This window comes from Sander lucioperca, chromosome 22, assembly GCF_008315115.2.
Source record: "Sander lucioperca isolate FBNREF2018 chromosome 22, SLUC_FBN_1.2, whole genome shotgun sequence".
In the NCBI taxonomy this organism is placed as follows: domain Eukaryota; kingdom Metazoa; phylum Chordata; class Actinopteri; order Perciformes; family Percidae; genus Sander; species Sander lucioperca.
This window is the reverse complement of record NC_050194.1, coordinates 25,254,885-25,272,028: the sequence shown is the minus strand read 5'-3', so window position 1 is coordinate 25,272,028 and position 17,144 is coordinate 25,254,885. Positions and strand designations below refer to the sequence as shown.

General features: G+C 39.1%; 2 protein-coding genes across 4 annotated transcripts; both read right to left on the bottom strand.

Moving 5' to 3' along the window:
* Positions 1-337: 337 nt before the first annotated feature.
* pde6gb (phosphodiesterase 6G, cGMP-specific, rod, gamma, paralog b) lies at positions 338-16,127 on the bottom strand. 3 transcript variants are annotated; one of them, XM_035997663.1, is made up of 5 exons: positions 16,086-16,127; positions 7,360-7,390; positions 3,064-3,291; positions 1,321-1,361; positions 338-1,225 (listed from the first exon to the last, which is right to left on the bottom strand). In XM_035997663.1, the coding sequence occupies exons 3-5, from the start codon at positions 3,207-3,209 to the stop codon at positions 1,149-1,151; spliced, it is 264 nt and encodes an 87-aa protein (XP_035853556.1). In that variant the 5' UTR covers positions 3,210-3,291; positions 7,360-7,390; positions 16,086-16,127; the 3' UTR covers positions 338-1,148. The 3 variants fall into 3 exon arrangements, with proteins under 3 accessions (XP_035853556.1, XP_031171387.1, XP_035853555.1); XM_031315527.2 differs by lacking the exon at positions 16,086-16,127 and having other exon boundaries at positions 3,064-3,282; positions 7,360-7,467; XM_035997662.1 differs by lacking the exon at positions 16,086-16,127 and having other exon boundaries at positions 7,360-7,460.
* Positions 12,024-13,868, bottom strand: oxld1 (oxidoreductase-like domain containing 1). The gene is made up of 2 exons (XM_031315870.2): positions 13,672-13,868; positions 12,024-12,485 (listed from the first exon to the last, which is right to left on the bottom strand). The coding sequence occupies exons 1-2, from the start codon at positions 13,720-13,722 to the stop codon at positions 12,102-12,104; spliced, it is 435 nt and encodes a 144-aa protein (XP_031171730.1). The 5' UTR covers positions 13,723-13,868; the 3' UTR covers positions 12,024-12,101.
* Positions 16,128-17,144: the final 1,017 nt, after the last annotated feature.

The following is a 17,144-nucleotide window of genomic DNA, read 5'->3' as shown; positions in this document are numbered from 1 at the left end:
CCATCTTGCAATATTTACTAATGACTTCAACGTCGCAGCGCTGTTGTCATTGTTTAGCTCGCCTCTGGCCCACCTATATCAGATACACCGATGTGATTGGTGCAGCTCGGCTACAAGGGCATGGTTAATGAGCATCATTACTGAATGCCAGAGTGACTCGCTGAGCAAATTCAAATTGTGCTCTCGCGAGAACTCTGGATTTCCAGGTTACTGCAAGGAAGGAATTTCCTGGACATTTATTCTCTTCTCGGTTGGTTTTAAAGATGTCTTTTTACTGAGAACACTTCCCCACATGCATTAGACTTCCACATATTATGATGGTTAGAAGATGTTCAAGTTCAAGTTCAAACAACTTTATTTATCCTAAAAAGGGCAATTCAGTTTTTAACAGTCTACAGACCCAAAAAAATACATTTACACATAAACACATGAACAACAGACAGGAGAATGTCAGAGAGAACACACAAGGGCCAGGCAGTGAGTGTATACAGTTCACTTCTCTTCAAGTTAAGAACAATGATTTTTGAAAATAGATGCAGCTAAGTGTTGGTCAGAACAGAGGGAAAAGTGGGATATGTGATGGATTGATTAACGTTATCCAACTGAAATGTTACGCTCAGCAATGGGCAAGCTGGCGTTCCAGTCTCTACAGAATTCAGGTTTTTGTGTTTTTACACGTTCGGCTGTTGATGGACTCTGAGATGTGCGAAAAGAGGCCCCAAAGCACATAAAGTGGGAACCCACCCACTTCACGGGTTTGTCACTTAAACTCAATTTGAGGCTGCTATGCTTGCATAAGTTTCACGTTTTTGTCTGTGAGAAGAATAGAAAATAAGAGGAGGAAAGGTGAGGGAAAAGAAGAACAGCGAGAGAAGAGAAAAGGATGCTGGCGGTTTAGAGTAACAGTGCAGATCTACAGTATAGTGAAGACGTGAGAATCAAATCAACAGATTCTAAGTGCAGAATCAGAAGAAAAATACGGTGAAAGCGGAAAGAAAGTGTTCTTTTTTTTGTAGATAACTTTTCTCCTTTTTCATTTTTTTGTGTTTGTTACAGTTCGTTATGGTCGTTTTTTTCTTTTGAATAGTTCCATTGGAAGTTAGAAGATGGAGCCTGAGGCGGATGGTTTGAAGTGTACGAACGTGGCCTCAGATGATGCCGTACTTGGCCAGCTCATTCAGCTCCAGGTGATTGAAGGCCTCCCAAGGGCAAATGACAGTAATGTCTGCAAAACAAACGATGGAGAAAGGAGGTTATTCAGGCCCCTGCGGATCATAGAAACTGACATGAAATGCAATTTAAAAGCTGAAGTGAGCTCACCTGTGCCTAAGCCCTCCATCCCAGGGATATCATCACCAAAGCTGCAAGGGGGAAAAAAACAATTACATAACTTGCAATTATCTCTAAACCTCTAAAGAAGTGATTCTCAACCAGGGGTACCTTGTATCCAAGGGGTTACTTTTGCACTAGTCTATATTAGGGCTGCACAATTAATCGCAATTTTATCAAAATTGCAATATGGACTAGTGCAATATCCAAATCGCGCGGGGGGGGGGGGGGTGCAATATTAGTTAACGGCAAAATATGTGTCTAACCATTCTGAATGAGGTATTGTGGTGCTGCAGAGACGTCCTTGGCCTACAAATCATATCCTACAGACTAAAGAAAAGCATCTTTGTTTGGTACAGATTCTTGCAAAAATCACACTACGTGACTATAGTACATTTGTATTTGTGTTTCAATGAAAATGAGAATGATGATCCAAAAAATTGATCATTCCTTCCAATATCGTGAATCATATCGCAACATCAGTCAAAATAATCGCAATTTGACATTTGCAGTGCAGTCCTAGTCTATATCCACAACATTCCACTTCCGGGATTGTTCCGTTACTGAAGGATATTCCGCTGGATGTCCCTCTTTTCGGCTGGATGTCCGTTACCTTCCTCTTCCTTTGTGTTGGCGTTCTAAACTCCGGCTGATTTGTGAGGACTATAGTTAACTGCTCCTCAGATCTCTGCAGGGTAAATCCAGACAGCTAGCTAGACTATCTGTCCAATCTGAGCTTTCTGTTGCACGACTAAAACTACTTTTGAACGTACACATGTTCCACCAAAACAAGTTCCTTCACGAGGATATTTTGCAGAGGCACCATTGCTCCGTCCGGAGCTTAGCACCACCCAAGGCGATTGTGATTGGCTTAAAGAAATGCCAATAAACCAGAGCACGTTTTTCTCCCATCCTGTGAGGACTAGCCAGACCTTCCTCCGCAGCGCTGTGGAGGAGGGTCTGGCAATGCGAGACTACTTTTGCAGTTGCCAGGGTGTACGCAGTAGAGTAGAGTAGCTCAACTTATTTGAAAAAAAGTAGAAATTATGATTTGATGAAAAGAATATATTAGCTCTAACATCTGAACACTATGTGTTGCTGTTATGTAAGAGTGTGTGAAAACTAGTTAGCAAGTGAGCACAGAAGTTTAAACAGCTAAAGTAATGAACAAATTAAGAAATTTATTTCAGACATATCAAAATGAAGAAAAAAATTAAATAAAAAATGAATTCACAAATAAGCAAAAAATAAACAAAAAGAAACTAACCAGCCTAGACATGCCTGAAAAGGGGTACGAAGAAGTATAGGCAGGGAACAGGAAGAAGTATACACTTCTTCAATTCTACCCTTTCTCCACAGCTCAGTAGTTTATGTTTATCAATTTCACTTCCCTTCCTGACCCGTGGGACTGCCGTACACTCCCATGTAATGACTAAACAGTTCAAATAATTAGCTTAAAGTAATGGATAAATAGTTGAAACACTCAGCTTCACATCCAAGTAGTAGTTGCACAATTGCTGACCAAACCAACCTCAATATTGACTGTTCAATTTTATAAAAACTAAAAGTAATATCCTCTTTTACAGAATGAATATTGTTATACACTGGGGACATACATTGGGAATGGATGAAGGGGGGGTGTAAGTTCATCTGACAGGGCTGTGGGGACCTCAGACCAAAAAGGTTGGGAAAGACTGCTTTAAAGAAAAAAAGGAAAAAAAGAAGAAGGCATACCCTTGGATTCCCTTCTTCGGAGGCTTGCTCTTGAACTGACGGGTCTGTCTCTGCTTGAACTTGGGCGGTCCCTTGCGTGGGGTGGCGGGGCCGCCGGTGACACGGGTGGCCGACTTGATCTCAGCTTTGGGCGGCTCCAGATTCATTCTGAGCAGTTATGGGACACCTGTGTGCAGGCTTTAGAGACCCCTCTCGGAAGTGTAGTCGTTGCGACGATAGCTTTTTATTTTTGGAAAAAAGGAGAAAGAAAGAGCTAAATAATCCATCCGAATCAAGGTATCACTTAGAAACCGTTCATTTCATGCATTAAACCATGCGTTGAAAAAAGCTTTAATATATAAAGTGCAGACTTCATTTAAGAAATGTACTGAGTGAGCAGCTTTGTCTGAGAGAATTTTAAATAACAGTAACAATGTTCTGTATTTTAACTGTAGCTACACCCAACAATTTCTGTTTTTAATTACGGGACAAAGTCCGGGCTAATGAGCTGCCAGAACTTTTTCTGTTATTTTACGGATTTATTTTTAGTATAGGCTATTCAACTATGTATAAGAAAAAGATCTTTCTTTCTTTTTTGCTTAAAATACACTGTAAACCCGAATGCTCAAATTAATGAATTGGAATAAGTACTGTAAACTTACAGTTTGTTAAGAAGTTCTACTTACTTAAAACGTATTGTTGAGTTACGGTTAATTAAAACGATTGAACAAAAACTTCAATAAATATTGAGTTTAGTGAACATGAAATACTGAGTTTTTATACTTAAAATGATTCTGTTATGTTATGTTTACTTTCGAGTTGCATATATTGATATTTAACTTGGCTTAACCAGTACTTCAATTTAACGGTAATCCAAAAATGCAAGTTCACGTTACTCCACATATTTAAGCTCTAACAAGCTCAGACTTTTAAGTTTATATACTCAAAAAAAACAAATTGTGGCAACTGATTGCCTACATTTTTTTAAGTGCTGCTTAATTATTCAGGTTTACAGTGTAGGGGCCAATCACAGAGACTTATAAATGAAATACTATCAAACTAATTTGAAAGTGTGTGTGTGTGTGTGTGTGTATGTTTGTGTGTGTGTGTGTGTGTGAGGGGAGGAGAGACACAAACAGGATTTTGAAAAGTGGGGGGACATGTCCCCCCTGTCCCCATTGTAAATTAGGCCCTAGCATGTAACAGTGAGCATGCAGCCTGTGTCACCTCTGTCTGACATTATAGGCCTTAATCCTCTCACTGCATGTGACGAGCACCTGGCAGGATTTACACTCATATTTTCCCAGTGATTGAATGTCTCAGATGGGCCGCCTTGCAGCGTGTTCTGTGAGGATGACCCAATTTCCCATAATCCCCGGCTCAAGTTAATAAATGCTCTGACCTCTCTGTTTCAAGCCGGCCGTCCTGAATGTAATCTCGTTAGAGCGAGGACAACACGGCAACAGATATGCTGAGCACGCTCTGAGGGGCTAAATGATCAATCCGCTCACCGCGTCCCGAAAACAATGACAGTCCTGAACAAGACTTAATCTTTCTGCAGTGTACAGCAGTTTGATATCAAAATAGTGATTAATAAAGTGTTGACATGTGTTTTCTTTAACCCTCTGAGGTTGATTTCTGACAACACTCCTACCTCAAAATGCAATATTACAAAATTTCATTTCAGACATTTATCTACTATTTTTTTTATCATATTACACTACTTTGTGAACCTCAAGACTTTGGTAAACTCATTTCAAGCACCGAAACAATTCGAACAACAATTTCAAAAGAGATTTGAGGAGTTTCAAAATACGAACATCAACGTTTCAGCTTTAGCGCTAAATTATCTCTTTACACATTGCTCTGGGACAGATTCACTCTACAGAATGCTGAGTTTGTCCTGAACATTTTGATATGGAACATATGGGGATGAGTTATATGCAAATACCTTAAAAAAGGGGGATTTAACCCTCGTGTTGTCTTCCCGTCCACCATGAACTTGTTGTCCTTCCGGGTCAAAATTGAAAATTCACTTTTTCTGGCACTTTTTCTGACGTTTCATTCGCTTTTTCCGACGCTTTTTTTTAATTCATGCTCAATAAACCTAATTTAAATGACATTATACATATTTGTTTTGTTAAAAAAGCAGAAATTATGAACTTTGACTGATAGTTGAGATCAGACGATGTTGAGGGAATCACAGACTGGTTTATGTCAAAGTTTGGTCAGGATACTGTTCTAAAACTTTTTCTTCAAATGCTATAAAATTGAATAAAAACACCCAAAATTCAATGAAAGTAATCATTAATTTTACCTGCGAAGAATGTTGTGTGTGTTCCTACAACGTACATGCATGCATCCAAGCTATTTTGGGGAAATTTGGTTGAAAGAAATCCATATTTCTGATATAGGAAACTTAGAAAACAGGTCAAATTTGACCCCAGGACAACACAAGGGTTAAGAAGATGTGAAAATGCCCTTAGACCTCAGAGGGTTAAACAAGTGCATATTCAGCTGCTTTAAGCATCAACCGAGACTGCAGAATGTTAGAACACGGTATGCAACGGTCACCTTTAGTTTTGGAACGAGTGCGTGGCACCTCCAGTAATCCCTGGTCAGACGACCTGAGGCTTAGTAGTGTATGGATGGAGCAGGTCTGAGATAACAGGTGCCTGACCATGCAAGGCTCTATACGTCAGATGGTTGGGTAGAATCTGATCTCAAATGCCTCATAATGTCTTTGAGAAGATATGTGAAAATGCCCTCTGAACTCAGAGGGTTAAGCAGTTGGTTTGTCCACTCTGGTAGAAGACCCAGCCTTTTCATGTTCAATGATGAACCATTTTACCTGTTATTTAATCTTAAAATATCTTTAAAGTGCTAGAATAAAGACTGCATATCCGTCTGTATATAGAAAATAAGTTAGGGTTAGGGAATCGTTCAACTTGAACCTCAATACTGTGTTTGCTGCACTGAGTATCAAAAACTGTCAAGTATCAAAAGCTGGCAATCAGATTTCTGTTCAAATTTGTACTTCTTTGATCAGATTGATGAGCAGATTGATGATCAGCATTTTTGTTAATTTGCTTGTTTGGACAACTTTTGATATTTGAGAATTTTAGTTTGGTAGAAACACCTATTTCTATTTCTTAGAAAAAAAGTATTATTTTGATATCAGTGCCAAAACTCATCATCATATCAACACATCATATCAAAACATCTCAAACAATAATCCAGCTTGAATCATTTAGCAGCCTGTCAGTCTCTTATACCAAAGCACAGCTACAGAAAACCTGCAGCACAACTGAATGCTAAATCTTCCACGACAGTACGAAAGGAAATGCCTGGGGATTAAAAAAATTAATATATCCTGTTACATCTACATCTTTTCAGTTGGAGTCAGATCATTTCAGCAGAAAAAATACTGATTACAATCTCCATACATATCCATTGACTTCCATTCAACTACAGCAACATCATTCTTTTCCTGTCTGTCACTCTGTATACTACCACTACTCTAATATCTCAATATGTTTGTGTTCATGGTGGTGATTAGAGCTGGAACAATTCCAAACATTGCTGTACAATTAATTGTCTCAGAAATAATTGTGATTAACAATATAATTGTCTCTTTCAGTCAAATTTAAAAAAAAATTATATTTATTTATTACTTGTCAAACAAATTCTTTTGTTTTTAATGAATCCCAGGATCCATCTTTTGGTTTTATATATATATTTATATCTTTTTATATTTTTTTTATATTTCTTATACTTTATGTATATTTTTTGTCTACTTAATGTGTATTTGTGTTATTCTGATGCGTGTAAATGTTTTCTTTTGAGCTGCTGTAGCACAGGAATTTCCCCAGTGTGGGATTAATAAATAAATAAATCTTATCTTATATAACTGTCATGTGACCCAGGTAATGTAATAACACAAATACACAGTCTATGAAGTTAACAACGCCACTTTAAAACATTTCTTACTGTATCCCCCCCACACACACACACCCTTCGTCATTCTTGTTGCTATGAACGTGTTTAGGCTCAAGCGCCAACAACTAACAATTCAAATAATATTAGAAATAAATAGTCCGACCAATAATGACATATATAATTACAATTTGGCATATCTAAACTGAACAATTACCAGTCATACGTCTTAAGACCTTAGCTAATGTTAGCAATTAATTGCGGTTAAAGAAAGCACTGCGAGTATATAAAATAAAATTGACAATTAGACAATGATGTAATAACTGTTACAGGCCTAGTGCTGATGTATAGTATAGTATAGTATAGTATATGTCTACTCACCGGCTGCTTGGGTGAAGGACAGCCAGACGAGAGTGTGTGTGTGTGTATGTGCAGCAGATGAGTGTATAGTGCTATGCTAGGCTTGCTGTGAGGGCCAGTCGGGGCTTAGGGCCCCCTCTTATAAGCTGAGCCCCGCAGAAGATTTCGGACGCCCCGCCTCCCTGCTCTCATGTCAACACGCGTGTGGAGGTTTGGGGGTCAAAGAGGGTGAACAGATGTCTAGGGCTGACACTTTTCAGTCCATTAGTTGACTAATCGGCCGTTTTGGTTCTTATTCCTTAAGTCGATTCATCATTTATTTATTTTATACATCTGTTTTTTAACAAAGTAACCAGTGGTGGAATGCAACTGAGTACATTTACTCCAGTACTGTACTTAACCCTTGCATTGTCTTTCCGTTGACCATGAACTTGTTGTCCTTCGGGGTCATAATTGAAATTGAAATTTTTTTTTGGCGCTTTTCCCGACGTTTTTGTCCCTTTTTTTTCGATGCTTTTGACGCTTTTAAAAACGTTTAGGTCACTTTTTATTTTACGTTTTATTTTTATTTATTTTTTTTTTTTTTATTCATGGTCAATAAACCCAATTTACATGACGTTAAACCAAATTTTTAAGTTAAAAAAAGCAGAAATTATGAATTATTTTGACTAGTTATGACCAGAGGATGTGGAGTGGATCACAGACTGCCAAAGTTTAGTCAGGACAAGGTTTTGAAACCATTTAAACATTTTTGTAAATGCTATGAAATTGAATAAAACACCCAACATTTTATGTAAATATTTTTTTTTAAATGTTGTATGGGTTCTATACAACGTACATCCAGGTTATTTTTGGGCAATTTGGTTGAAAGAAACCCATATTTCTGATATTAATCATTCATTCATTAATCACAATTAAGTACTTTATTTGAGTCTTTTCTTTTCAGGCCACTTTCTACTTCTACTCCGCTACATTTCAGAGAGAAATATTGTACTTTTTACTCCATTACATTCACCTGTTACAGCTTTAGTTACTAAGATTTCTGTCTTTTTTTAAGATTATTTTTTGGGCATTTTCAGCCTATATTTTGATAGGACAGCTGAAGACATGAAAGGGGAGAGAGAGGGGGAATGACATGCAGCAAAGGGCCGCAGGGCAGAGTCGAACCCGGGCCCACTACGTCGAGTATTAAACCTCTAAATATGGTTACCCGCTCTACCAACTGAGCTATCTGGGCGCCCATGTTAAGAATTCTGCACACAAAACACATGTAGTTTATAAAGTCTGATGTTTTCTTACAAAGTAAACTAGCCGACAATATAACGTCCTACAAGTCCAGCTGAAATGATTAGACCATTAAACACACAACTGGTTGGATCCTTTACACTTTCTACAATGGGAGAATTTTTTCTGCATCGAGTACTTATACTTTTAGTACTTTGAGTAAATGTTCCTGATGATACTTACATACTTTTACTTAAGTAACATTTTCAATGCAGGACTTTTACTTGTAACAGAGTATTTTTACAGGGTGGTATTAGTACTTTTACTGAAGTAAAGGCTCTGAATATTTCTTCCACCACTGACAGTAACACATCGTATGTTTGCTTTTTGGCCCATGACCAACAGGATGCCACATGAGGAAAATAAATTAAAAAATAAAAAATAAAGAAAGAAAAACCCACGTGCCTCTATCATCCCAGTTTGGTTTTCTCAAAATGGTCTGATCATCAGATCATTGTGAATGAATTATTTCCAAGAACACGTCAAACAAACTGATAAACAAAACAAATGTGCAAATCTGCTTTATGACTAAAGGGACATGACAATGAATCAATGAACTATAAAGATTACTGAATTAAGCTGTAAACATTAAGTAAGGTGAAAATAAACCAAACCATTTTTTTAAAGACAAAAACATTAATAACGTCATTACTAAACGTGGACGTTCAAAGAACCCAACACTTCAAGCTCGAATAACGAACGAAATAAAGCAAAGACTAATGTCTAAAAAACCTTCTCAAAGTGTTCATGTCATCTCAGAAAGAGCATTTATTTAGCAAACAAGTCTTACAAATACATAAATAGATTCTTAAATATAGTGAAGCAAAAAATGATTAGTAAACACGTAAAAATATAATTTTAACACTTCAGTTCAAACCTCAATCAAATGTGCAAATGAGCTTTATCTATGACAATAAATCACTGAGCTATGAAGATTGCTGAATTAAGCTGAAGGTTACAAAATAAATAAACCCAATGGGTTTTCTAATCATTATTACATTATTACTAAACGTGCACTTTCCAAAACTCAACACTACAAGCACCTTATGAAATAAAGCAAAGGCTAATGTGACAACAATTCAAGCATTCCTGAAGTGTAACAGGTTGGGCGTGTTGGCTTCATTTCAAGCTGAAACTTAAGGAAGAATTCAGATTTCTTAAGTGTTTAGTACAACGTAATTCGCACCCGTTAGTACGAATTACGTTGTACTCACAAAGTTAGTTGCTGAGATACCTGGGAACACCAGACTAGAGCCCGACCCATATATCGGCGGGCCGATATTAGGCATTTTCCAAACTATCGGTATCGGCATTTAGAATGGCCGATAAATGAATATTTAAAAAATAAAATAAAAATGGACTAAACCCCCTTCAACCATGTTGAGTGTTGGCGTTGCACAGTTTGTCCACCAGAGGGCGCTCTACGACGTCCCTGGACCTTTTTCACAGCAGACATTTATGGCGTTTTTCCACTACATGGTACCTGCTCGACTCAGCTCGGCCGCGGTGCCCCGTCTATTTTCCATTGCAGATTTAGTACCGCCTCATGTGTGAGGCGAGCGTGGCTGGTCGTCATAGCGACGCCGCAGGAAACTGCCGTGACCTAACGCGACACACACACACAGAACGTCGAACGTGTGTTGTTTTTGATTCTCGGCATGTGGCTGTTGCTACAGCCAGAAGATGAATTTTTTTGTCGCTATCAATGATGACGCAGTGATTAGTGACGATTCTCTCCGACCAATCAGTAGTCTGCAGGTTTTCACGTCACCTTTTGGTATCGCCTCAGCTCATTTGGAACCTCGACGGAGGTGGTACTAAAAGAAGTACCTGTTGGCAGGTACCAGGGACTTTTTTTCATAATGGAAAACCAAAAAAGGTGAGTCGAGTCGAGCAGGTACCACGTAGTGAAAAGACGCCATTAGACTCGTCCTAGTAGGAAAAGCACAGCTGAAATTGATAACCTTAACGATGGCTCAATTCCATCAAGTGTCCCAGTAAGATATTTCAGTGAGTCAGCATGAACAACACCAGGACCTCTCCTAAGTGGAATGCAGCCATCATTAATGGTCTTGAATACACCTGTGCTTTTCCTGCTATGACATGTCAACATGTCTGCTGTGAAAAAGGTCTATTGTGTTTATGTTCAAAGGACTTTAAGTTTCGTATCTTAAGTTTGTATTTTTATACATTTTATTTATCAGAACTTCAATATATTTTGATGTTCCTGGGTTCTGTTGTGACAATAAAACAAACAAACAAATCTGTTTATGTTTTGTCACGCGATTCTGGATAATTTTGTTTTTTAAAATATATATTGGCCGATATATCGGGAAATCACCAAATATCTGTATCGATATCAGCCGTATAAATCCTTTATTGGTCGGGCTCTACACCAGACATCACATCGCTAGAAAAAAGTCCAACAGGTCGAGAAACAGGAGCAGTCAGACTAACAGTCAGGTTGGAAACAAAGCCAAACTTATTTGGAAGAGAAACACAGTCAAATGGCAACATTATAGCCCAGACTGTTTTTGTTTTAAACTGCATCACAGTTTAGAGACTTTCTGCTCCAACGTTGAGCATTTAATCCTAGTTTTCCTAACGCCATGAGGAACTGTTAGCATCTTTATTAAAGTGTGCTTACTTTAAGTTTTACCTCGAAATAAAAGTTTAGGTTTAGATCATTTGGATAAATAAATGAAATGTTAACAATATGTCTAATGAAGGTCAGCGTAAATTCTTTCAGGAAGACTTCTATAACTTCATCACCTCTCTCTCCTAAAACTGATCAGCTGTTTCGAGGCGTTCACCTTTCAGTTAAACCAATCAGAATCAGCCATGTATTTCACGAGCCAATCCCAGCATGACATCCCTGATTTAAATATGTCCTCTCCTCTGCTGCTGTCAGTCATCATTTCAGGCAAAGAGTGCTAAGACTAAGGCCCTGTTTACACGAATACGCTCGCGGGTGAAAACGACAAAATATTTTATCAGAGGTGCCTTTCATTTAGACGGGGACGGCATTTTTGGGGCTTAAACACGCAAAAAAGTGAAACCACCGTCCAGAGTGGAAATCTTAAAAACGCTCCACCGTCGCGTTCCCGTCTAAAGGGTACAAAACGCACTGTGCGTGTGTGTGTGTGCCGTGTGTGTGTGCGCTGCGTATGTGTGTGTGTGCCACGTGTGTGTCTGTGTGTGCATTTGGAGCAATAACTCCACCTCCTCGTCTGTCCAGACTAAATTGTCAGCTTTTGTTGTTTGCTTTGCGTTACTAGGGAGAGGGAGAGAGGAGGAGGAGAGGGAGACAAGTAGAAGGAAGGTTCTACTATTGCGCAACGTGATATCGCGATAACGATATTGAGTCAATATATCATGCACCCCTATATTCAGTCAGTGAATTTTTTTTTTTTACTAACAACGCTCACAACACTCATTCCCTGACAACACTGTGATCGAAGCCACCGGCAGTCAACCTGTCACGTCTTTTTTAGGAGTCTGACTTCCATCTTGAGGTAGGCTTTAAGGTTCTCGTCGTGGACGTTCTCCTCGATGGCGTCGAGCGCCCGGTCGCCACCGTCGTGGTAGTATGCCAGCAGCTGCTCCGCGTGTTCGATCCACACACAGTTGTGGCAGCCACTCATGCAGCAGTGGGTGGGAGCCGGCGGCGGGCCCTGGTCAGGGGACCAGGCGGAGGTACTGCGGCTGGGTTCGGTGTCAGAGCACTCGGGGGGGTCAGTGAGTGTGGGAGGAGCGGGTGGAGCGGGTCCAGTAGAGAGGCAGCGAGCGGTACCACTTCTCGAAGGCTGCGCGGGGCAATGACAGGTCCGATGTCTCATGTGTAGCAGGGAGACGATGCACAGCTGAAAGACAGCAGAATACAAAGATTAGATAGACAGATAGTCTAGCTAGCTGTCTGGATTTACCCTGCAGAGATCTGAGGAGCAGTTAACCATAGTCCTCACAAATCCACCGGAGGTTAGAACGCCAACACAAAGGAAGAGGAAGGGGACACGTAACGCTACTTGAGTATTAAAAATGAATCGTGCAGTGAATGTCTTGTATGTGTGGTATGTCTGTGTTTTTTTTCCCCACAAACTCCTGTTTCTTTTTATATATTTTTATAGTGTGTTATAGAGGCTCTTTTATGTTTATTAATTCAGCTATTGTGCACTTTTAATGATGTTTTACACTGATAGGACTGCATCCAATTTCACTGTACATGTACAATGACAATATTCTATTTTATATGTTGTAAGGAGACGGCAGGGATCTCAAATGTGGAAAGCGAGTGAGACAGAGAGACCAGTGGTTTAGTTGCGTACAGTATCACGTAGACTACACCACTGGTGAAAGGGACAGGACTACTTACAAAGCTGTGACAAAAACCCACTCTAAAGTAAACGTGTGATTAGGGGAAATGTGTTTCGTATAGACCTTTTCACAGAAGATGGGTTCACTTGTCAAAACAGAGTAATCACAGGTTCTGGCCCAGGTTGGCACATCATTATTTTCATTAGCACCACCTGTGTTTCAAAAGTTAGAATTTGCACTCTGAGAGAAGGCTGTTATGTAGTAGTATGTATGCTCAGTACACATAACTCTGTCTATTCAATCACATACGGTATACATATCATTGTCCTAGTCCGTGCCTGTCTTTTAACTTGAACTAAATGCGGCCCATTGATGTTTAAATGTCAATGTCTAAATGTCATGAGTAAAGTACAAGGTGTAAACATTCAATGGTGGTTAACGCTAACTCAAAAACGTCAGGACTTTGCTAAACTAACGTTATTCCAGTCTTCAGAAAGTAGCTTAACGTTACTTACTAACTCGCGTTACACGTAAGTTACCCGTTAATTGGAACACAACAAATGCTTACGGCTGTTAAAATGGTAGAAACGATACGTTGTATTTTCTGTAAATATTACTAACTGGTGTGAACAAACAAAACAAAAGGTTAGGTTAAAGTCAACCTGTCAGAGCCGCGAAGATGGAAGGGTAGTTCAGTTAGCTGTTAGCTTCTCTACCGTTAGCTTAGCTACCAACCTTTTGTAAAGACACCGACGACCTCGCCGCATTTACACCCAAACACAGCATCGTTGCAGAAAATACGACGGTTATGTGTCTGTATCATTCATTTTCTTTGAACTGTAGATTTCATAAAGTTTGCTCCCTCCTGGAGGTTATATCCACGGCATTACCTGCCTCACAAGCTAGTTGCATCACTTCCTATTTTCCTGAACTATGACTTGTGTGTGTGTGTAGTTGTAAACAAAAACGTTGATTGGCCGACCGGAAATGATTTGGCCAATCAAATATCACCCGTCTAAAATGTAAGCCAATGGAAAGCGTAGAATAGTTTCTGGGCTGTTCCCAACAGAAGAATCTGCATTTCCAATCATTGTCCAGCAGGTGTCAGTGTTTTATCTGTAGTTTCTATATGAAGATGCAATAGAGGGGGAATCTAACAGTAAAGCTCATACACATATCACATCGAGGTTTAAATTGAAGAACCAGGGCAATATATCTATGTATATCTTTATGAATAATATAAAACACATTATGTGTCCTGTAATAAAGAATATCTTATCTGATAGTGAGTTTCTGTTCAAGGTCAGAAGAAGTAACTTAGGTTCATGTTTATTATTGCATTGTTGCCATGCACCACGTAACAGGCGTGGCTAATTATACTGAGCTATACTGTTTGCAGGCAGCTGAGGGACACCATGTGCCTAATCAGGGCCACGTCATCAGTTTCTGAGACTTGAGCAACACAATTTCTCTTCAGCTGCATGGAAAAACACTATGATGAGGGCTTATTTGTTGTGTTTTTAAAATGTCCTTCAAAATCTTTGTTCTCTGTGTCAAAAGGCCTACGTTACGAATTTTATCCTCACAATTATCTCTTCTTCTTCTGTATTATCGTTCGATTAATTCGTTTGAATTTTTTTCAACCTGGACCTATTTTAAGCGTCTAATGGGAACAACAATCTTTGACATTGGTCCAGTATTAAACAAGAACGCTGTAACCGGCAGCCACAGACCGGGCTGCAATGTAACCCTACCCTACTAAAACTGCTGTTTATTGCCACTGAAAGGCTCAGAGTATTACTCTAAGTGTCAGATACTTAGAATATTAATCCGAGCCTGTCAATAACAAAACAAGCACTTTTGTGAACGTAAATACAAGCTGCACAATTTCCCCATTAACTTATATTGTAGCCGCTGCCGACTGCATTGATCTTGCTTAATACTGGACCAATGTCAAAGATTGTTGTTCCCCTCAGTCACTTAGACACAAACACATAGGAACATAGGGTCCAGGTTGAAAAAAAACAAAAAACGGTAGTTACCCTTTAAAACAAAAGTAGCCGTAAAGAGCAGAGATTTAAGGACATTTTTGCCATGATTTAGTTTTGTCTTTTGGTGATGCGTTGTCTGGAGTCAAGTTCAGAGGTGCTGCAGAGGACAGAGGCTTGGACTCACGTAACGTGACATGAACTCGAGTCAGACTCAAGTCATGAATCTGATGACATCACATCTGCACTAAGTGCAACTTGCACAATAGGTTTATCTACATCTTTATCATTACTAGTTAAGCAGTTGTACATTTTGTATTCCCAACTTGTATATATTTAAAATATTTGTTCTTGTATTCTATCTTATTATTATTTCATGTATATTGTATGTATGTATATTGTATCCTATCATTTCATGTATATTGTAGCCTAGTATTTTATGTATATTCTGTGCTGTGTGACTGATATTTTGCTGCTGTAACACTGTAATTTCCCATTTTTGGGATCAATATCTATCTATCTATCTATCTATCTATCTATCTATCTATCTATCTATCTATCTATCTATCATGACTTTCCTTGCCATTAGCCTAGGCTTCAAATCCTCTCTATGCCTAAAAATTAAACATGATGTTATCAAAAAGTGTTACAGCAAATTATCTTTATTGTCCTGCAGCATCCAATCACGCTGCCAGGCAAGAGCTAAAGGTGCGTTTGGATATCCATGACTTGAGTCTTTTTTCTTGAGACTTGCAAAACAATGACTTGTTCCTACCTCAGGTAGAGGAAAATTACATGTTTACCACAAACCTGTATTGAAGCTGAGGTCATATTTCGGTTATATAATGTAGGCAGAAACCTTAATTAAAGGCTCAACGCCTTGACGTATTTCCACGCCCTAGATTTAGATGAAAGTACGTGTCACTGCACTGAAAGAGCATTACAAGCATGGTAAAGCAGATTTGTTTTATGAAACAGCTCCTTTATTATGCTCATGAGTGAAAGCCCATACCTAACCCTCTTTTGATGTAGTTTTTCTTTGTGAGTTCCCAATTCTGTGCCGTAAACTGCCAATTACTCAACTATTTGACCCGTTCACTGATGCGTAAAGTGTGTGTGTGTGTGTGTGTGTGTGTCTGTGTCTGTGTGTCTGTGTGTGTGTGTGTGTGTGTGTGTGTGTGTGTGTGTGTGTGTGTGAAAGAGAAGGAGTGTGAGTCCTAGGTCCCCACAGACTTCAGTATTTGCTGTGAGTCCTAGGTCCCCACAGACTTCAATGTTTGCAAGCCACATCCATGGTAACGTGGTGTGGAAACACAGCAGCTGCTCGGCCTGGCATGAGATACCAGGTGTGTGGTGGGGCATGTTATCTCCCCGTCACAATGTGACTTCATCCCAAGGAGAGGCTCTCTCTCAGCCGCAGTCATGCTTCATAGAAAACTCAGACCTTTATTCAAACACATAAAACCAACCACATTTTAAAAAAGGCTGCTGATATCGCTAATAATCCCGACAGAGTAACAAATAGAAGGTAGCTGTGTCCACAGACAGAACAAAGACCCGAGTTTTAATAACCTCAATGATTCAGGCTTAGCCTTATGATAATGGTTTTATTATGGTTATAATAGATTCCATTCCTTTTGTTATCATGAGGCGTGACTGATGAGTCATATTTCACCCTTAATGCAAGGACACAATAGGTTTTACTCTATTTATAGGATGACATCATATTGTTGATTTAATAAAGGTGTATGGGGGAGGAGTCATGTCAAAGTTAACCAGCTGATGTTGTTGTAGTGTTTACAGTGGTACAGTCACAAAACAATTAGTTTAAAGATGCTAAAACACTTTGAATTGAGTGATCATTCTTTCTGGGTTTGTCCCTGTAAGACTCCTTCCACATATAGTTAGTCATTTGATGCATTGCTGATGTGAAAGTGTAATTATAGTGGCCTTAAAAATATGAATCTCGGAGACTTTCATTAAAATGAACATATGTTATTTCACTATCTATCGCCAAATGAGGTTAATGAGCCTATGGCCCACTGATGAAAGCCCTTACATTTGCAATATTATGAACTGGGGGTCTGTGGCGACATTCCCAGGAAAAATAAACCTGAGGAGCCCGATGGTTTGTTAACACGAAGCTGTCATTGGAAACTGTGTAGAAAAGGGCAGGCACATTTTCAATGCAAGACTTTTACTTGTAATAGAGTACTTTTA

Bases quoted from the DNA above. Each gene is read 5' to 3' on its own strand.
- pde6gb (XM_035997663.1), bottom strand. From the start codon at position 3,209: ATGAATCTGGAGCCGCCCAAAGCTGAGATCAAGTCGGCCACCCGTGTC. The intron at 1,362-3,063 runs GTATGCCTTCTT...TCCCCCTTGCAG, and splicing joins CCGAAGAAGGGAATCCAAGG to CTTTGGTGATGATATCCCTG. The intron at 1,226-1,320 runs GTGAGCTCACTT...TTTGTTTTGCAG, and splicing joins GATGGAGGGCTTAGGCACAG to ACATTACTGTCATTTGCCCT.
- oxld1 (XM_031315870.2), bottom strand. From the start codon at position 13,722: ATGCTGTGTTTGGGTGTAAATGCGGCGAGGTCGTCGGTGTCTTTACAA. The intron at 12,486-13,671 runs GTTGGTAGCTAA...GCTGTCTTTCAG, and splicing joins CGTCGGTGTCTTTACAAAAG to CTGTGCATCGTCTCCCTGCT.